Source organism: Spermophilus citellus (genome assembly GCF_964194105.1).
Source record: "Spermophilus citellus genome assembly, chromosome: X".
Lineage (NCBI taxonomy): Eukaryota > Metazoa > Chordata > Mammalia > Rodentia > Sciuridae > Spermophilus > Spermophilus citellus.
The window spans coordinates 69,816,034-69,838,225 of record NC_138190.1 but is presented as its reverse complement, the minus strand read 5'-3'; the positions used below and the strand labels follow the sequence as shown (position 1 = coordinate 69,838,225).

General features: G+C 39.9%; 1 protein-coding gene across 1 annotated transcript; it reads right to left on the bottom strand.

The window, feature by feature from the left end:
• Positions 1-10,254: 10,254 nt before the first annotated feature.
• On the bottom strand, positions 10,255-21,756 carry SNX12 (sorting nexin 12). The gene is made up of 4 exons (XM_081277370.1): positions 21,498-21,756; positions 13,484-13,579; positions 12,496-12,620; positions 10,255-12,107 (listed from the first exon to the last, which is right to left on the bottom strand). Exons 1-4 carry the CDS (start codon positions 21,660-21,662, stop codon positions 12,005-12,007), a joined length of 489 nt encoding a protein of 162 aa, XP_081133496.1. The 5' UTR covers positions 21,663-21,756; the 3' UTR covers positions 10,255-12,004.
• Between the last annotated feature and the right edge of the window lie 436 nt (positions 21,757-22,192).

The window sequence follows — 22,192 nt, the reverse complement described above, 5'->3', positions numbered from 1 at the left end:
CGCGCTCGCCTGGCATGCGTGTGGCCCGGGTTCGATTCTCAGCACCACGTACAAACAAAGATGTGTGTCCGCCGAGAACTAAGAAAAAATAAAAATAAATATTTAAAAAAATGAATAAGCTAGGAATACAAAAAAAAGAGGCTTTAATTTGAAAAAAAAAGTAAATGAGAGGGGGCTGGGCTTGTAGCTCAGTGATAGAGTGCTCGCCTAGCACGTGTGAGGCACTGGGTTTGTTCCTCAGCACCACATAAAAATGAAATAAAGACATTGTGTCTACCACCTACAACTAAAAAATAAATATTAAAAAAAGAAAATGAGAATTACCATATGATCCAGCATTTCCACGTCTCCCTATATACCCAAAAGAAATGAAAGCAGGGGTTGGGGTTGTAGCTTCATGGTTAAGTGCTTGCCTAGTATGTGTGAAGCACTGGGTTCAATTCTTAGCACCACATATAAATAAAATACATTGACAACTAAAAAAATATTTTTAAAAATGAAAGCAGGGACATGAACAGGTATTGGTATTTCCATATTCATAAAAGCCTTGTTCACAATAGCAAAAGGTTAAAACAACCCAGTGTCCTCAGCAGATGGACAAAAAAGAGTGTGTGTGTGTGTGTGTGTGTGTGTAAGAAATGTATTACTATTTAGCCTTAAAAAGGAAGTACATCCTGACACATGCTACAACATGTCCTTGAGGACATTATGATAAGTGAAGTAAGCCACTCACTAAAAGACAAATACTGGGGGCTGGAGTTGTGGCTCAGTGGTAGACCAGTTGCCTAGCATGCGTGAGGCAACTGGGTTCAATCCCCGGCACCACATAAAAAATTTAAAAAAAACAAATAAAATAAAGGTATTGTGTCCATCCACAACTAAAAAAAAAATATTTTTAAAAAAGACAAATAGTGTATAATTCTTACATGAGGTACCTATAACTGTTAAACTCAGACAGAAAGCAGAATGGTGGATGCTGAGAGCTACAGGGACAGGATAACGAGGAGTTAAGATGTGCTTAAAAAAAAAAGATGTGCTTAATGCCACTGAACTATACACTTAAAAATGGTTAGAATGGTAAATTTATACGTGCATATTTACCACATGATATATGTGTGATATACTTCAACCAAAATATCATATATTAGATCAAATGCAGAAGTGGATATGAGAATCTGGTGTCTCCTATTAAGATATTAATATAATTTGCAAAAAAAAATACAATTTATTTTACTATTCTTACTGCTAACTGGCTTTGGGAAAGTAGTTTTCATTTTTTCAAAAAAGTATGTTAACATACAATGGGCCTGTTATTTTTTTTTTAAGAGAGAGAGAGAGAGAGAGAGAGAGAGAGAAAAGAGAGAGAGAGAAAGAGAGAATTTTTTTAATATTTATTTTTTAGTTATTGGCGAACACAACATCTTTGTTTGTATGTGGTGCTGATGATTGAACCCGGGCCGCATGCATGCCAGGCGAGCACGCTACCGCTTAAGCCACATCCCCTGCCCTATTATTGTTTTTAATGGATAATTTTTTTTACATTTCTGATTTAATAATAATATTTTGAATAGCAATAGACATGAGCATGCATAAATTCTTATGAGTGTCAAGGAGTTCTGTGATCACAAAGTTTGAGGACCACTGCACTAGAGAAACTCTGATAGAGTCATGTTCAGGAATGTTCATAAGAGTACCACTTGCAAAAGCCAAAAAAATAAAACAAACAAAAAAACCTGAAAAAAATCTAGTATTCTATCATTAAGGAAAAGGTTAGATAAACCTTTTAATAAGCCCTACAATTTCATATCACATTTTTTTTCAAATTAAGTGAATTTAGATGAACCAAAATAAAAATGTTTCCAAAACATTGAATGAAAAAAGTTATGTATATTATATGGTATAGTTTTTTAGAAATAAAAACACAGTACAATGTTTTTTTTTCTTTTTTTTTTGAGAGAGAAAGAAAGAGAGAGAGAGAGAGAGAGAGAGGGAGGGAGGGAGGGAGAGAATGAATGAATCTTTTTTGTAGATGGACACAACACAATGCCTTTATTTTTATGTGGTGCTGAGAATCGAACCAGGTCCCATCCATCCTAGGCCACAATTCCAGCCCCACAATGGTTTTTCTATGGTAAATAGGAAGAGGGGTGGGGAAGACCAGGAAGACCACCAGAATACATGCCAAACTGTTAATGGCAGTCACCTTTTGGAAGGAGGAAGAGGATTAAGGTTGTGGTTAATGGCCAAAGCATACTTTAAGTCCAATCTTTGTGTAATGTTTTTATTTTTATTTTTTTTTTACAAGGAGAATATACTGGTATCATTAAAAACAATTAGGAACAAGAAGGAAAAGCAATGAGGTCAAGCTTTTTGACATTAAGAGGCCTGAGTCCAAATTGTGCAGGACGGTGTATTTGCTGCAGTAATTCTAGAGCTGATGAGTCTAGGAAGGAACGTGGAGTAAAATCAGGTGACAGCAACACTGATGATAGCTGGCTGCAATTGTGGTGTTATCTGAAAGGCGGAACTTTCTGGATCAGACACTTTCAGCTCCCTTCCCAGGACTTAATATAACGAAGGCCTTCATGGTTGCAAAGTAGAGCGCAGCCTTTCTGGCTTCACCACAAATTGAATCCTGTATCCCGAATCCCACAGTGATGCTTGCAAAGATGAACTTCACCCTGATGCTGGTAAACTCTTCTTGTTGGTTTACTTGGTCCCTATTCTCTGGGCCCACACCCACATCCTCAGCAATGATATCAGAGGGCCAGCTCCAGGGTGTCATGGTGAAAGGAGAACTGCAGCCTAAGGGAGAGTCTCCCTAAGAGCCAGAGAAGCGGACTGAAGTCCAAGTCACTGAGGCATAACCGGAAACACTCAAGTCCCTGGATGCTTGACAGGCAATCCCCCAAAAGAAAGTTGCTAGGTTATAAAAGGGGGCAAGAAAACAGTGGTAGGAGCTAGGGGGAACCCCCCATTGCTTCTGGAACTAAGGAGAGGAATTGGCTTTGAAAGCGGCACCACAACATTCCTATTGGTCTTCCATTCCAGCCGACCAGCAGGTCTCCTTAGGGCCTACCCCCCTGATTAAGAGACCAACAGGCGAGGGCATGTGCTTCCCACACGTGAGACCAACTAAACGCTTGATCATTTCTGACTGATGCATGGACAACAAACTTGTAATTCAGTCTCTTACTTCATTCACCATCTCAGTCTTGGTCTCCAACCCTCTCTGTCCCTGCCTGGAATTTAAGATTTGATCCAGGAAAATTAACCAAACAAGAGGTCCAAGCTGGAGGGAGGTAGCCCAAGAGGCTGTTATATTTTCCTTAGTATCCTAGAAGGTTGGGCTGTCAGTCCTGCTCAGAGCTTAGCTTTAAGTAGTGCCAATCTGAAAAAAGGACTGGTTGTGAGAGTGCCTCATATATGCATCTTCATCACCAAGCTAATCCCTTCATTACTCCCCATAAAGTCAAGTGGGAAGAAACCTAGGAATATTCAGGGCCACTAAGAGTAATGGTTTTAAATTATGAGCATATATAAATATGTAACAACAAATCACACTATTCTAATGCACTAATAGAAAAAATAGAAGAAAGGAAGCTGGGTGCAGTGGTGCATGCCTGTAATCCCAGCAAATGTGGGAGGCTGAGGCAGGAGGATTGCAAATTCAAACCCAGCCTCATCAATTAGCAAGACCTAGAGCAACTCAGCAAGATCCTGACTCTAATAAAATATAAAAAAGGGCTGGGGATGTGGCTCAGTGGTTAAGCACCCCTGGGTTCAATCCCTGATACAAAAAAAAAAGAAGAAGAGAGGAATTTAAATATAATCATCATTAAGAAATGTAAAAAGTTTGCCAGGCACCGTGGTGCATGCCTGTAATCCCAGAGGCTCAGAAGGCTGAGGCATGAGGATTGTGAGTTCAAAGCCAGCCTCAGCAAAAGCAAGGTGCTAAGCAACTCAGTGAGACCCTGTCTCTAAATAAAATACAAAAAGGGACTGGGGATGTGGCTCAGTGGTTGACTGCCCTGAGATCAAGCCCTGGTACCAAAAAAAAAAAAAAAAAAAAAAAAGTTTAAGATGAGCTAGGTGTGGTGTGCACACATTTAATCCCAGAGACACAGGAGGCTGAGGCAGGAGGATTGCAAATTCAAAGTTAGCCTCAGCAACTTAGTGAGACCCTGTCTCAAAGTAAAAAATAAAAAGGGATGAGGATGTGGCTCAGTGGTTAAGCACCCTTGGGTTTAATCCACAGTTCCCCCCCAAAAAAAAAAGTTTGAGGTGATGAATATGTTAATTATCTTGTATTGATTACTACCCAGTGTATACAAGAATCAAAACATCACATTACACCTCATAAATATGTACACATATAATGTGTCAAAAATATATAAGAAAAGAGTGATGGTTTATTTATCATTAGAAGTGGAAGTACCCTCAACTTGCAGCAACAGATACTGCTTCTAGAACCACCAAAATGAACTATGTGGGGAAACTAAAAAACCTACCAGTTGTATCATTATAACTAAATGTACCAGAAAATGTAAATTTAAACTATGAAATACCATTTTTTCACCAAATAGTTTGGATAATTATCAATGATTTAAATTTTTACCATTTTTGGCAAATAAACTTCTTGTGGGGAAACAGGAATTTCTCTACTTTTGGTAGGGAGATAGAAACTGCACTCTTTAAAAAGGCAATTTAGCTGTATCTTTCAAAATATAAACTGCACATACACTTTGACTCAGCAATTCCTTCTCTCAAAATCTATTCTACAGAAGTATTTATACACAGGTGAGATTATATGTAGCATCATTTATAACAGTGAGATTGGAGGTGAATTTCTATCAATAGGTCAACCACTAAATTGTGATAAAACCACATATAAAATGTTATACAGCCATTTTTTTTAAATGAGGTAAATTCCCAAGTATTAATGCAAGAGGAAGTATACAATATGTTGCATAGTGAAAAATTAAGTTTCAAAATTGTACATATAATATCCCACTTTGTTTTCTAAAAAACTATACACAAGTGTGGGGGTATTCCTACATGTATGGTGGGTACTAAATAAATATACACACATATAACACACACATTAAAAAAAGGTCTAAGAATACACAGAACAAATTAAAAGTTATTTTTGGTGAATGGAAGTGGGGAGGACTAAGGAAAAATCTTTCACTTTTTACTTGACACATTCATGTTTTGTTTGGGTTTTGTCAACTTGTATTAATTACTTTTGAATTTTTATCACCACAAAACATTTTAACAAAATAGGCACTTTCATTATAAAAACAATCAACAGTTATAATTTATAAATTTTGAATAAGAATAACTCCATATACATATGAGGTGACTATTGAAAACTTTTACCTAGAAGACCTAGGATAAAATTAGGGCAACTGTAAATCCAATCAACAACATATTTCAATAGGGTGTTCATGACTTGATAGAATGGGATGTGGGCAAACAAAATGTAATCAGGATAAGTGAAGAGCCACTCATTTCTGGAAAAGTAAACAAAGTACACTACATTAAACTCTATCATACTCAGGAAAAAAATGTGCTTTTGCTTTTTTGGTAATATATTACCTCTGAGACTTACTCCACTCTTTGGCAAACAGGGGAAGTCTTAAAAACTAGAGTTTTAAAATACTTCAGCAGGCTGGGGATATAGTGCAGTAGTAGAGAGTATGCTTAGTATGCATGAGGCCCTGGGTTCAATCCCTAGAACCAAAAAAAGAAAGAGACAGAGAAACAGAGACAGAGATAGAGATGAAGGGAAGGATAGGGGGAGAGAGGGAGGGGGGAGGGAGGAAGGAGGAAAAGAAACCTCAGAGATCATTTACTCAAATCTCCCTATTTTATAGTTGATAAAACAGGCCCAAAATGGTGAAACAATTTACCTAAGGTCCCCTAACCAGCTCCAGCCACCTCAAGTCTGGTTCCTATTCCAGTTCCTATTCCAGTACTATTTCTACTTTCTTTCAGATCTTTCTGAGTCTTCATTCTGGTGACTTATTATGAAATAAATTTTAAGTCTTGTGAATAGTAGATACTACCATACTTAAATATTAGAACAAAAATACATATGGGGCTGGGGATGTGGCTCAAGTGGTAGCACGCTCACCTGGCATGCGTGCAGCCCGGGTTCGATCCTCAGCACCACATACAAACAAAGATGTTGTGTCCGCCAAAAACTAAAAAATAAATATTAAAAAAAGTCTCTCTATCGCTCTATCACTCTCGCTCTCTCTTTAAAAAAAAAAGAACAAAAATACATAAAATTAAAATGTATATGCCTCCCTTAGCATAGTTGTTAAAAAAGTTGACTGTATCTAGACAAAAGATTGTATTTTAGACTAAAAATACAAGACATTATTGGTATAACATTTTCTTAAAAAGCAATAAATAAATAAAATTTCCAAGTACCTGACCATGTTACTACAGTTAAGAACTACTGTTTTCTCTTGATTTCTAATTCAACTTCACTTGGCAATGCTGTTTAACCCTTTACCTTCAGTTTCTCTAGTTCAAGTAGTTTATTGCCTATATGTGAACATATAAAACCACAATATTTAAATATTTAGCCAGTGCAGTTGTACAGGCCTGTAATTCCAGTGTCTCAGCAGGCAGAGGCAGGAGGATCATGAGTTCAAATTAGTGAAGCCCTAAGCAACTCAGTGAGACTTTGTCTACAAATAAAATATTTTAAAAGGGGGCTGGGGGTGTGGCTCAGTAGTTAAGCACCCCTGTGTTCAATACCTGATACCCAAAAAAGAAAAAGAATAGAAAGAAAATATCTATTTTTTAAAAGCCTGCAGCAATTTAAAGAGACCTTTTGTAATATCACAAACTTCTGTCTTGTAAGAAATGAGTTCTTTACATTTAAAAGCATAGAGCCAGGCATGGTGGCACATGCCTGTAATCCCAGAGGCTCCGGAGGCTGAGGAAGGAGGATGGCAATTTTGAAGCCTGCCTCAGCAATTTAGCAAGGCTCTAAGCAACTTACTGAGACTCTGCCTTAAAATTTTTAAAAAGAAAAGGACTGGGGGCTGGGGCTGGGGCTGAGTGGTAGGGCGCCTGCCATGCACGTGTGAGGCCCTGGGTTCGATCCTCAGTACCACATAAAAAGAAATAAAGATACTGTGTCCATCTACAACTAAGAAAATATTTTTTAAAAAAAGAAAAGGACAGGACTGGGAGGCTGGGGTTGTAGCTCAGTGGTAGAGTTAGAGTGCTCACCTCACATGTAGAAGGCACTGGGTTTGATCCTCAGCACTATATAAAAATAAAATAAAGGCATTGTGTCCATCTACAACTAAAAATATATTTTTTAAAAGTTTTTTTTTAAATAAAAAAGGACTGGGGATGTAGCTCAATGGTAAAGTACCTCTGGGTTTAATCTCTAGTACAAAAAAATAAACAGATAGAAAGCCATATTCACACAGAGATAGAGTATACAGAGAGATACAGTTAACTAAAAGAAGAAATAAAAATAAAATGAATTGGGAGGCTAAGGCAGAAAGATCACAAGTTTGAAGCATGGCAACTTAGCAAGAACCTGTCTCAAAATGAAAAAGGTTGGGGATGTAGCTCAGTGGTACAGTGCCACTAGGTTCAACCCCTAGTACTGAAAAAAATCAAAGTAAAATAAGGAACAACCCGGGCATAGTGGCCCATGCCTGTAATCCCAGCAGCTCAGGAGGCTGAGGCAGGAGGATAGCAAGTTCAAATCCAGACTCAGCAACTTAGCAGGCTCTAAGCAACTCAGTGAGACCCTGTCTCTAAATAAAATATAAAAAAGGGCTGGGGATGTGGCTCAGAGTTTAAATGCCTCTGGGTTCAACCCCAGTACCAAAAAAAATAACTCATAAAATAAGCAACAGGGGCTGGGGCTGGCTATAGCTCAGTGGTAAAGTGCTTGCCTTGAATGTGTGAGGCACTGGGTTCGATCCTCAGCACCACATAAAAATAAATAAAGATACTGTATGTTCATCTATAACTAAATAAATATTAGAAAAATAAGTAACAATTGTTTTTTGTATTAGCAATGCAAAAAAATGATAAGAGAAATGAGGAGTGGTAGACAGCCAAGAAGGCAGCAGCAGAGAACCACAAATTAGTCACAAAGAATTTATATTCTAAAAGTAAACTTGAATACTATCATGTATAAATGGAATAACAACCACCTAACCCTCAGGCTACAATTAAAGCAGTATCCAGTCTTACACTCTATGACTTTGGGACATATGAAGACCTTGGAGAGATTTCAGAAATAATAAAGATAAAAGGGTTAAAAATGAGCCAAGTGAGGAAAAATTAGAATTATTATTGTGTCTAAGAATACAGGGGTGACTCAACAGTCCTCAAGGATATGAAGAAATCCATTTCAGTGAGCAGCTGGTCTGCATTTCCACAGCAGAAAGTAATTTTACTTAAATTATTACAGCACTTATTTCAACATAGAAGTGTCTCATCTAGGATATCTATCACATGAAAACTCCAGAGAAGTCAGAATGTTGTGCACCCCTCCTACCTTTACTAGTTCAACATCTCATCTCAAAGAATGGGTCAAAGGGTAGATAAGGCATCTATGGAATGTGAAGATTTCAACGTCTTTTAGGTCTAGCTATGTTGAAAATTTGTTGTTAGCCTCTGTCTCCCAGATCCCAGTGAAAGGTTGAGCCCTTTATGTGCTATGGATAAAGGGGATTTGTTACTAGTAAACATCCAGATACATGTGTAAACTTGAATTCCTTATAAAAGAAAAGCATGCTTCACCTCTGTGTGGATGAGTGAGAGGGCTTGGATTTAGGGTTCTTGTGGGACTGAGTTACTTTGCTAAAATGGCCAACTTGACTCCAAAGAGAGGGAATTTACCTGGCCTCATATTTTAAAAAGAAAAAAATAAAGACTAGGCAATTAACCAGATGTGCCTCTTTTCTTGTATAGAAATCTCTTGAACTGAAGTATGAAGTATATGAAGAAATAAGATGCAATCATATTTCACTTATCACGATCACTTTGCCCTACCCCCAACCCAGCTTTTAGCATTGGGCTGGATACACAGAAGACTATTATTTAGCACTTGTTAAAAGAATGTTATCTCTTCAAATTTTCGTTAATACTTTATTTTATAGCAGCTTTTTCTAGATTCTCCAGTTCATTCTCTAATACTACTGCCTCTGAATGTCGCATTTCTTTTTTCTTCCTTTTGTCTCACACAAATACCTATTCTTCCCCATCCCCTCAGAATCTTTAGTCATCTCATTCCTTAACTACTAAAAACCTCCTAAGTTCCTTGATTTGGCCCCCACACTTCTACTTAGAACCATGTTTGGAACACATCACTTTCTATACCTTCTTTCCATGGTGAACTACATTAAAACTAGCTTTGACTTTCCAAATGACAAGACACCTACCTCCCCTCATTCCAACCCTTTCCAAAACCCACTCTAGAAAACCATTTCAGAACATATTGGTCAGATGAAAATATCCACCCACCAATAGTTCTCAGCGTTCACCCACTTTTCTCCCTGCATCATATTTATTTTAACAACAACAAATGAAAGTGTCAACTGAGGTAAAAATCCCATGAAAGAAAATAGGGTTTGCTGGGAGTGTGTGGCTGTTTCAGAGGATAAGTACATGCATGTGTTTACGTTTACGTACACATATAACATGCAAACACATACACACATACACACACAAACACACACACACACACACACACACATACATATATATATTCTGCCCAAATTAGCACAAACCTGCAAGTTTAAAAACCAAATCTGCTAAATGTAACTCAAACCACAGATACTATACCTATGGTTAATGGATATACTATCTCTGTGACAAAGTCAACTGTAAGAAAGGATGGGTAAAGGCAGCGCAAGGTAACACACACCTGTAATCCCAGTGACTCAGGAGGCTGACGGAGGAGGATCATAAGTTCCAGGCCAGCCTCAACAACTTAGCAAGACCCTGTCTCAAAAAATTTGAAAAGGAACTGGGGACCAGTGGTAAAAAATGTTGGGTTCAGTCACCAATATAAATAAATAAATAAATAAAAGGATAGGTAAATATGAATATCACTATAGGCAATTAGGATTCTGTTTTCTTTTTAATTTAAATGCAAAACTTATTATCTAAAAACATTGGTCATGTTCTATGACTTCTGCACAATACCCAGCATATTCTAGACACTAAGAAATAATAAATTTTAAGGAGGAAAACAGAGGCTTGCTTCACAGTGGTTTAATATGAACAGAGTTGAATATGACATTGTCTGACAGAAGAATGAACAGTTCGCTGAATAAAAGCCCCGAGTCAGGATATATACACAGCAGAAATGGGGCCTCAGACTCTCAGCACTTGTGCACAATGAAAGAAGAAATCTTTTTAAAAAAATTCTATAACAGAGGATACAAATCAAAAAGGCAGCAACAACACCAACATTGGCGAGGTGGGGAAGGAAGCAGAGCCTCTCTCTAGGGGCTGCTCACCCCTGGCACAGGCTCAGCAGCTAGAGAGCTGATCTGTTTTAGGAAACTTCAACATTTATATGGGCTCCAAATCCCATGTCAAAATCCAATCCTAATCTCTCTGATCAGGGCTATGTCAGAATCATCAATTCTTTCCCCATGGACCTGTATGGAAAACTCCAATCCTTCTATGATAAGGAGTCTAAGCAAAGATCCCCGATTTTCACCTGGTTAACTTGCTTTCATCTCACCACTTGGGATGAATAGTGGGCCCCAGTAAACAAAATACTACCTCCCAGCAAAAGCCCAGTATAGTTGCCAGCCTCAAGAAGCTGCTTTAAACTCTAAGATTTAGGAACTCCGTGCCCAGCTGCTAGCCCTAATTCAACTTCTGGGGAGAATGCTGGAGTTCCACAGGAAACAAGTGCAGGCAGTTCAAAAACCCTGTGACCAAGCTGGGAAGGGCAGTGACAACTCTTTCCTGAGTCCCTGCCCCTGAGCGCAAAGTGCTTAGGAGAAATCAGAGACTATGTGGTTTGTGTGCTTCTGCCCTTGAGGCAGCAATAGATGGGATGGTAGGGGGAGGGAGAATGGAAGGAGGAAAGTGGTGATGCTCTTTCCTACCACCTGGAGAAACCTAGAACATGATCCACTCCCATAATTCAGGGAGTCACCAGGAAGCGGTGAGTTACCACCACCCCTTGAGCCACCAAACCTGCAAAGCTAACCCATAAAGTAGCAAAGGCTTGGGGAGAGAGAATTGCTGGCCCATACTGGCTCACCTGCTGATGAGCAAAAATAGGCAGCCAGAGTAGGGAGCCACAAAGGGAGAGGGGCTAGGCAATAGGAGCTCCCCTACTGCCCTATGGCTTTCTTCTGACTCTGCAGCAGCCATGATGATGGGCCAAGAAAACCCACACACCTTGTTCCACACAACAGACTGCTTAGACTCTAAAAGGATTACTGCCATGAAAAGCAACAAGGGAGAGAGAAAGTGACAAAAGAAACTGTAGAGAAAACTGGGAGCAGGCCTAAAGAAAACAAGGAAAGCTTTTGGGTCTCTACCACCTTCCCCAAAAAGAAAAAGTTCATGCAGGTAGGAAAGGCAGGGTTTTTCCCTGCTCAGAGTTCCTGGTTAAACCTAAAAATAAGAAAAATCCCCTGGACTTGCAGCATCAGTATGTATCCAAGTGCCTCACCAGCACAAGCCCCCCTCCCCCCAAGGTTAGCCTTCTGGCACAAGAAATTGCCTTCCAGTTCAATTCCCCCCTCCCACCCCCCACTCCCAACCAAAGGGCATCTTCCTGTGGTTTCCCACTTCTCCTCAGAGACAAGGATCCTAGCAGAGTACCCACATGGTATAGTCAGGTACCAAGGGGCACAATGCCAGACAGTCTATCAGACCAGGGGATGGGCAGCCAACTTCAGATCAAAGAGAGAGAGAGGCTTAGTGTAAAAACCAATGTCATTTCAGCAGGAAAGTAGAGGGTAAGTGGTGAGAGGGACTCCTACTGGCGCACCTTCCCGGGGACGTAGTTCCTGTCAATTGCCTCCTCCTGTAGGAACATGTGTAGGCAGCGTTCGTTCTGAGCCAGTGGGTGCCCAGCAATTCTATAAAGAGACCAAGATGGTTATCGGTAATATTTGAAATCAGAGAACATTAGCAGAGGGGTGGGAGTGCAGACAGGGGAGGAAGGGCAAGGTCAGCCTTAAGGTTTGAACCACTGTAGGACAGCAGTAGGGTACTACCTCAACCCTAATAATGTAAAGGGGAAGGGAGATAGAAGGACAAGGTACAGAAATGCCTAGATACAATCGTTAACATGCAGTACTCTTTCAGGACCAGAATTTTGCTCAGAGGAATGGAGTTTCACTATCCAGTCAGCCCACCACACAAACAGCACTACATCACAGTAGCCATTACAAAAGATGAGGTAGACAAAACAGAAAACCCATAATGGAAAAGTAACAAACAGGGCCTCCTGGGAAATGGGCTTACTTGTTAATAAACTGTTCAAGGCCCTGCCTCCTTTCTTCAATGAAAGATTCCTCAAAGATTCCTTCATCTCCTCGGAAAGGGAGCTGCCGCTTCAAAGCTTTCCCAGGCAGTGGTGGTACTACAATCTGTAGGGAGATGCAAAATATCACCCCATGGAAAAAGGAAAGAGAGCAAATTGATGGGAAAGCACTGTATACCTCATCTATTCATATTTTTCTTTCTTTTTTGTGGTACTGGGGATCCAACTCGGGGCCTTGAGGATGCTCTACCACTGAGCTACATCCCCAGATCCTGTATACTTCATTTCTTATTAGGCATAGGGTCCATCCTATCCCAAGCCCAGTAACTTACAAAAACTAAGACTATAAGAACAGTCAGGATAGCTCATATTGATCTGACTGTTTTTGTGGAAAGATGATTTTACCATCTCAAAAGAAAGGAAATAAAGTCCAAGTACTCCTACCTTTCCTTAACAAACCACCACCATTCAAGAATTTAGCTGGGTCTTTCCTGACACTATATTTTACATTTTTAGTACCTATAAGGGGTTATTTTGTACAACTTTACTAGCTACTAAGTGAAGTAATATTTTTTTAATTCTCTTAGCCGGGCACAATGGTGCACACCTGTAATTCTAGCAACTTAGGAGGCTAAGACAGGAGGGTTACAAGTTCAAGGCCAGCCTCAGCAACTCAGCAAGGGTCTAAGCAACATAGCAAGACCCTGTCTCAAAATATGAGATAAAAAGGGCTGAGGATGTAGCTCAGTGGTAAATTGCCCCTGGGCTTAATTCCCAGTATCAAAAACTAAACATAAGAAAACTAAAATTGTCCTAAACTTACCTCTTGCAGTTTCAAATATATTGACATTTGGTAGATAAAAGTGTATTCATTCTGTCCATTCCCTTCAAGATTTTATAGACTGTGCTTATGCCCTTTCAGCTTATGTAGATCTCCTCTGAAGGTACCTCACAGGGAATGGGCCATACCTTACTATCTCGCTCCAGCTCATTTTTCAGCCACTCAAAGTCACTGTAGCGCCTCCGTACACAGGACTCTTTCAGCTTAAAGATAGGTAGGTTTGTCTACAGGGAAGGAAGAATGAAAAGAGATGGTAAATATTATTCAAACGGAGGTGGCTACTGTCAGAACCATTAGACAGGTCCCAATTAAGAAATCTCCTATGGACCAAGCACCTTTAAAGCTTCAAACTACCACCAGGTGAATATCAACCCTTACCACATACAACCATGCTACAACTAGTAATCAGAAGTCCCTTGCTGGTGCTGGGGAGTAGAGAGAACTTGGCTAGCATGCCTGAGGCCCTAAGTTCCATCCCCAGCAATGCAAAAAAATAAAAATAAATCACTAGTTGCTTAGAATTTATCCTATAGACTTGCAGTCACATGTAAATATGTAAATATAAGTTTTCACTGCATTTTATTGTTTATAATAATAATGTCCATCAACAGGCAATTGATGAAAAAGTCATGGTATACCTGATGGTGCAATACTATACAACCAAGAAAATAACGTGAAAGATCTATATGTGCCAATTTGGAAAAATATTAAGTGGTGGGCTGGGGTTGTGGCTCAGTGGCAGAGTGCTTGCCAAGCACATGTGAGGCCCTGGGTTCGATCCTCAGCAACACATAAAAAATAAAAATAAATAAATAAAATTAAGATATTGTGTCCAACTGCTACATCGATGTTCATAGCAGCACAATTCACGATAGCAAGATTGTGGAACCAACCTAGATGCCCTTCAATAGATGAATGGATAAAAAAATGTGGCATTTATACACAATGGAGTATTACTCTGCATTAAAAAATGACAAAATCATAGAATTTGGAGGGAAATGGATGGCATTAGAGCAGATTATGCTAAGTGAATCCTTAAAAAACAAATGCCAAATGACTTCTTTGATATAAGGGGAGTAACTAAGGACAGAGTAGGGACGAAGAGCTTGAGAAGAAGATTAACGTTAAACAGGGATGAGAGGTGGGAGGGAAAGGGAGAGAGAAGGGAAATTGCATGGAAATGGAAGGTGATCCTCAGGGTTATACAAAATTACATATAAGAGGAAATGAGGGGTAAGAGAAGAATAATACAAGTGGAAGAAATGATTTACAGTAGAGGGGGTAGAGAGAGAAGAGGAAAGGGGAGGGGAGGGGAGGGGAGGGGGGATAGTAGAGAATAGGATAGACAGCAGAATACATCAGACACTAGAATGGCAATATGTAAATCAATGGAAGTGTAACTGATGTGATAAAGCAATCTGTATACGGGGTAAAAATGGGAGTTCATAACCCACTTGAATCAAACTGTGAAATATGATATATTAAGAACTATGTAATGTTTTGAACGACCAACAATAAAAATTAAAAAAAAATTTAAAAAATCATTTTAAAAAAAGAAAAATGTTAAAGTGGTAAAATCAAGGTACAGAAATGTTTAAAAAGGGATACATTTGCATGTATTTATATTAACACAATATTTATGAAAATATACTGGTAACAGAGATTGGTTTTGGGAGTAACAGAAAAAGGGAATGGGTAAAAAAGACATTGTTCGTTATAAAATTTATCATGTACACATATTACATTTTCCATTTAAAAATGTATCGAAGCTCCCTGAAAAGAGATATGCACCTGCAAGTTATACCTCCCTCTGCTTTTCCCATTCAAATCCTTTCCATTCTATAAGTCCTACCTCAACCTTAACAACATCCAGAAAATCTTTCCCAGCAATAACAGCTGAATATATTGGTATCTCTCCCCTCTGTATTCCTCTGACATTTATACTTAAATATCACCTGATATGCTACTTTATAAATCATGTTTATCTTGTCTACCTAACTAAATTATGAGCTCATCAAGATCAGGAACCACGGATACTTCTGCATCTCCCAAAATGAAAGTTACTTAATAAATACTCAATTGGGGCTGGGGATGTGGCTCAGCGGTAGCGCGCTCGCCTGGCATGCGTGCGGCCCGGGTTCGATCCTCAGCACCACATACCAACAAAGATGTTGTGTCTGCCGAGAACTAAAAAATAAAATATTAAAAAAAAAGTTTTAAAAAAATAAATAAATAAATAAATGCTCAATTGATTAATAGAGATCCTGTGTATCTATTTATCATCTCCTTACTTACGAAATGCAGAAGAAATAGCCATTACATAAGATGGCTTACCATAACTTCTCACTTTCATAAACTAGCTCATTCCACATCTTTTTCAAAAATATTTTTTAGTTGTGGATGGACACAATACCCCCATTTAATTTATTTATCTATTTTGATATGGTGCTAAGGACCAAACCCAGTGCCCCACACTTGCAAGGCAAGCCACTGAGCCAAATCCCAGCCCAGCTCATTCCCACATCTTAACCATTAAGAAGATTCTTGGGTGGCGGCTGGGGTTGTGGCTCAGTGGTAGAGCGCTTGCCTTGCACATGCAAGACCCTGGGTTCAATCCTCAGCACCACATAAAAGTAACTAAGTGAACTAAAGGTATTGTGTCCAACAACAACTAAAAAATAAACATTAAAAAAAAGAAGATTCTCCAGGTTCTAGTGGCAACAGGAACCCCTGACAAACAAAAAGACCTGATATTTACTCCCATCTATAATTTCTAAATAGAAATGGTCAACCACAAGCCAGGCATGATGATGTACACCTATAATCCCAGTAACTAGGTAGGCTGAGGCAGGAAGATCTCAAGTTCAAACCCAGACTAAGCAACTTAAGAGAGGCCATAAGCAAATCAGTGAGACCCTGTCTAAAAATAAAAAGAGCAGGGGATTTGGCTTAGTGGTTAAGTGTCCCAGGTTCCATCCCTGGTACCAAAAAAAAAAAAGGTCAACCACATTATTATTAATTTTGACCAGATTTCCTGCCAGCCAATTCAGATAGTGAATGTATAATAAAAGGAAATAATTATTTCCTTTCTCTACAACTGTCTATGTGCAAGAAAAGATCATCTCCCATCTCCCATCTCTACTAGTGAGTTACACAGTCCTTACTACATCAAGCTTTGTAATACAGGTCATTGAAAGTCAAATAACAAATGACATAAGTTACAACTTTGCCCAGCATCTTCAAAGTACAAGGAGTGTCAATGGGTTGAAATGGAGTGAGATACCTACAAAGTAATATTTTCTCATCTAACCCGTTCTTTAAAAGAATAAATGAGGGGGCTGGGATTGTGGCTCAGTGGTATTATAGTGCTTGCCTTGCACATGTGAGGCACAGGGTTCGATACTCAGCAACACATAAAAAAAATAGATCATATAAAGGTATCGTGTCCATCTACAACTAAAAAATTAAAATTAAAAAAAAAGAATAAATGAAGGCTGGGGTTGTGGCTCAGCAGTAGTGCTCACCTAGCATGTATGAGGCACTGGGTTCAATCCTCAGCACCACAGAAAAATAAATAAAATAAAGGTATTATATCCATCTACAACTAAAAGAAAATTATAAAAGAATAAATGAGCTGGGTATGGTGGTGCATGCCTGTAATCCCAGTGGCTCAGGAGGCTGAGGCAGGAAGATTGTGAATTCAAAACCAGCCTCAGCAACTTAGTGAGGCCCTAAGCAACTTAGCGAGACCCTGTCTCTAAATAAAATACAACAAGGACTGGGAGTGTGACTCAGTGGTTAAGCAACCATGGGTTCAATTCCTAGTACAAAAAAAAAAAGAATAAATGATAAACTGGAAATTGGTTTAATTTAGAAAGGGGAATATCTGGAAAGCAGAGGGGAGAGAGAGACTTAGTTTTTACAACATACCTTTTAATTTTGTACTGTGTACATATATTAACTATTCAAAATAAACCATTATAGGAAAAGTTATCAGAATCCTTTAAGAGAAAAGGCCCTTTAGTATCATGTAATTCTATACTTCAACCAGAGTTCATTAGGAATACTGTGATTCTGGACTGGGGTTGTGATTCTGTCTCAGAGGTAGAGTGCTCGCCTAGCATGCATGAGACACTGGGTTCGAACCTCAGCACCACATTTAAAAAAATAATAAAGATATTGTGTCCACCTACAACTAAAAAATAAATATTTGAAAAAATTAAAAAGAAATACTGTGATTCCCCAAACAGTAGGATCTTAACTAGTAGGTGTTCATAGAAGGCAACAAAGGACCAAATTAAAAAAAGAAAGAAAGAAAGAAAACTTGAGTATATTCTTCCAAAGCACAGCCACATGAACCACTACCATTTTTTGGACTTCTTCCTTTGACTCACAAAAAACTATTATTTCTCTACCCCCACAGGATAGAGACAGTAATGCCTTTTCATCTCAACATCTACCCATCTAAGAAAAAGGCTACTACATACTAGGGATAGTCCACCAGCTCCAACCTACCAATTATATAAGGGAGGCAGGACTGTGTAGCACAAGATATTGAGAGTCCTTTGGCTCTGACCAACACAAAACCAAGGGAAAGGAAAGAAAGAAGCAAAGTTCAAGTCCACAAGATAACTAACATTGAAGATATTCCATATATATCATGAGAGGCCACCATGAAACCCCTCTAGTCTCCCCAATGGGAGCAGGACTCCTTCCCAAACAAAATGAAAGATAATAGCTTCAGCAACACTTATTATGTAGTGTTGGTTGGTGGTAAAGGGCAGTGGTAGAGCATGTATTTAGCATGTACAAGGCCAGAATTCAATGCCCAGCACCAGAAAACAAAATAAGTAAAAACAAATGATCTTATCAATTTTTTTGAAAAAATAAAGGAGTTCAATAGAATATTCAGCTGGGAATTGTAGTACATGCCTGTAACTCCAGCAAGTTGGAAAGTCAAGGTGGGAGGATCCAAAGTTTGAGGAAAGTCTCAGCAGATTAATGAGAAGACCCTGTCTCAAAATAAAATCAAAAAGGGACTGGGGAGGTAGCTCAGTGCTAGAGCACCTGTGGGTTCAATCCCCAGTACTACAAAAAAAAAAGTCTATACAACCACACAAATTAACATGGACAATACAATATTCAAACTCACAGAACAAGGATCCACCATCAATTCTGTCATTATTATACAATAAGAAACTGGAAAGGTTGGGCATGATAGCACATGCCTGTAATCCCAAAACTTGGGAAGCTGAAGCAGGAAGATCACAAGTTTTAGGGCAGCCTCAGCAGTTTAGGGAGGCCCTCAACAATTTAGCAAGACCCTATCTTAAAATTAAAAAATAAAATAAAAAGGACTAAAAATGTAGCTCACTGGTAAAGAACCCCATGAGTTCAATATCTAGGACCAGAAAAACAAACTATGAAGGGACTGATGATAAGCTTTCTGAGTAGAAAAATTTTGCATGTGAAATGTTTCCAAATAAGTCATGCCAAAGAGACTAAAGTATGGTGGGAAAAGCATGGGCTTCCACATGGGTTCCAATTCCAGCCCTACCAATTATATTTATTTGTATTTAGGCAAGATACTTAAACTGCATTCCACCTTAGTTTCCCATTTGTAAAATGGGATTTGTTTGGGAGGTGGGTACTAGAGATAGAATCTAGAGGTGCTCTACCACTGAGCTATATCCCAGACCCCTTTTTGTTGAGACAGGGTCCCACTTAGTTGCCAAATTTGTAATCCTGCCTCAGCCTCCAGAGTCACTGGGATTACAGGCATGTGCCACCACACAGTATTTTGCAAGGATTAAGGTTGAAATTAAAATTAGTTCAGTGTCTGGAACATAGTAGGCATTAGATGAACAGTCTCTGTTATTAGAATACCTAGCAGACAGCTATTTCATCCATACTTCCTAAGGCTCTTAGATAATATATCAAGACAATGTCTCCAAAATCCCACAGCAGAGTCTTTATACTGAACAAGTTAAGTCCATCTCCCTCAGGTTATGTTCTCCACTACTAACAGTTCCCTGTTTCTATCATGTTTTGAAGGACCTAAATTTCATTCTTCCCCAGAGAGATTATTTCAAATAGTTCTTATCTAGCTGGGCATGGTGGCATATGCCTGTAATCCCAGCAACTCAGAAGGTTGAGGAAGGAGGATCACAAGTTCAAAGTCAGCCTCAGCAACTTAGGGAGGCCTTAGCAACTTAGTGAGACCCTGTTCCAAAATAAAAAATGAAAATTGTGGGGCTGGGCTTGTAGCTCAGTGGTAGAGTACTCACCTTGCATGTGGAAGGCACTGGGTTCGATCCTCAGTACCACATAAAAATAAAATAAAGGCATTGTATCCATCTACAACTAAAAATAAAATAAAATAAATATTTAAAAATGAAAATGACTGGGGATGTGGCTCAGTGGTTAAATGCCCCTGGGTTCAATCCCCAGTACTGAAAAAAAAATTCTTATCTATATAAGACTATAAAAAAAGTGTTTCTCGTGCTTTGCTATTTACATTTCTTTCTTCAGTTTGGACTTTGCCAACTTGGAATTTGGAGATCATTTCTCAATGAGATTTCAAAGCCCAGACAGGAGGCCACACTTTCTCATTCAATTCACTTACTCAAAAATGAAAGCATTGGCCTGGGAGCCATGGTGCATGCTTGTAATCCTAGAGGCTCTTGGGAGGCTTAGATAGGAGAATCGTGTGTTCAAAACCAGCTTTAGCAATGGCAAGGTGCTAAGAAACTCAGTGAGCCCTGTCTCTAAATAAAATACAAAATTGGGCTGGGGATTTGGCTCAGTGGTTGAGTGCCCCTGAGTTCAATCCCTGGTACCAAAAAAAAAAAAAAAAAAAAAAAGCTGGGCTGGGGTTGGGACTCAGTGATAGAGTGCTTGTTTCACATGCATAGGGCACTGGGTTCAATCCTCAGCACCACATAAATAAAAAAATAAAGGTATTGTGTCCATCTACAACTAAATTTTTTTTTTAAAAATGAAAGCATCATACTTTCAGGTCTTCAATGCTGTTTGAGGAGGATGCTATCCATAGAGAACACTCTGGCTCTCTAGACTGAGAAGAAAATATAAGGAAAACTAGAAAATGGTTCTTGAACTTTTTCACCTATAACCACTTCAACTGGGGGAAAAAAAAACCTTCAAACCATATACTTTATCTGCACATTCCAGCCTTGCACTGTGGACTAAGCACTAGAGAATAAAGTCCTCTGTAGTGCACATTGGAAGAAGCAACTCCTGGGGTAGTCCTGAAATGTCATGTATTAAGGCAACTACAGACCAGGGTCAGAATCCAAAAGGTTAATATACGACAGAAAAGGCAAATAGCCATTCATGTAAAGAGAACCCATGTGAGAGCCAACAAATATTGAAGCAAACATTCTGAATACTTCAATTCTAAAGGATCAGCACAGATGAGAGCTGCAACTGACAATCCACCAATCCCAGTGCAGGGCCAGGTTCACGGTGAGGCACAGCATGTGGTACCTGAGAAAACTTAAGCATAAAACATTTCTCTCCTTCAGATGTTAATCCTAGACAAGTCGGGAAAGTACTTAGTCTCAAGGAGACTCTCTATTTGGCCTCCACAAACCCACTGTATGCCCTTCCTAGAGTCTATTTCCTCTTTAATCCAAGGCTTTGCTTAGCCCCGTCATCCCAAAGAGACCTCATTAGGAAGAAGCCCAGCCTTTCTGCCCTCCCTCTTCAGATTTCCCACAACCTAGTTTAGTTATGGGACCCAGCGATAACGCCTAGGCTTTCCATCCCCCAGCTCTCTTCCACCCTCCCTGTCCTTCCTTCTGTCAGTCATGACTCCTATCTACTTGAATTCCTCACTCTAATCTTTTTCCATCTTCCTCACTCTATCCAGCCATGCTTCACTTCTTCCTCGTGTATACTTGTTTTCCCTCATCCCCGTCCGATGTCCCCCTGAGGAGTTTCCAGAATCCTTGGGCCACAACCGAGTGTGCAGATCTCTCTCCAATCCCAGTAAGCCCCTAACCCCTAAATGACCCCTTCCAGCGTCTTCTCCACCTTTAGTTGTCCCCATAGCAGCCTCCACCCGTCCCCCCCCCCGCCGCCCCGTCCTTCCTCAGCTGTCTCCCTCACCCCGTGACTCACCCGCATGCGAACCTCATAGGTGGTGAAGCGCGCACGGCCCACGCCCACCGTCTGTGGATTAAAGATGTCGATCTCCAGGAAGTTACTTGGCGGCCCGTAAGCATCGGTCAGGTCCTGCGGCTTCGAGTTAAGGCGCCTAGTGTCAGCTACTGCCGTGTCCGACATCTTTCCTAAGGAGAGACTGGGACTGGGGAAGGGGGGGTGGGGGACAGAGGCCAGAGGAAGGAGCGCGCACGGCCCCTCCCGTTTGCAAAATAACCAGCCAACCTACAGACAGCGGCGCCGCGCACACGCACGCGCACAGCACCCCGGCTACGGGCCCTGCGCCCTGCGCCCTGAATAGCGGCCACGCTGACGGCTGCAAATCCCGTACGGAGGAGGCCTCATTCAGACTTCGGGGTGGCATTTATATTGCCCCGGAATCTGCATCTCCAGTAGGCACCATCCAATACCCTGCGAAGCACCACAAGCAGGCTCTGCCAATCCTCACTCCTCGACCCAACAAATTGTCTTGTATCGTGTATCAATCAGGAATGGGCACTGCCTCACAAGCTAGGATCCTACAGTGATAGGCCAAAGCCTTGTGACCTGAATAAGCCTGGTTTTCCGCGAAAATAGAAGGATAGTCTCTGGAGGGTGGGGTTCCAATAATAGTACCAAGAACCTAGAATGCAAACCTGTCACTTATGACACTG

Excerpts from the sequence above, each read along its gene's own strand:
- SNX12 (XM_081277370.1), bottom strand. The coding sequence starts at position 21,662 with ATGTCGGACACGGCAGTAGCTGACACTAGGCGCCTTAACTCGAAGCCG. Across the intron at positions 13,580-21,497 it reads CCTATGAGGTTCGCATGCGG|ACAAACCTACCTATCTTTAA; the intron begins GTGAGTCACGGG and ends CCTTCCCTGTAG. Across the intron at positions 12,621-13,483 it reads AGCTGGAGCGAGATAGTAAG|ATTGTAGTACCACCACTGCC; the intron begins GTATGGCCCATT and ends ATCTCCCTACAG.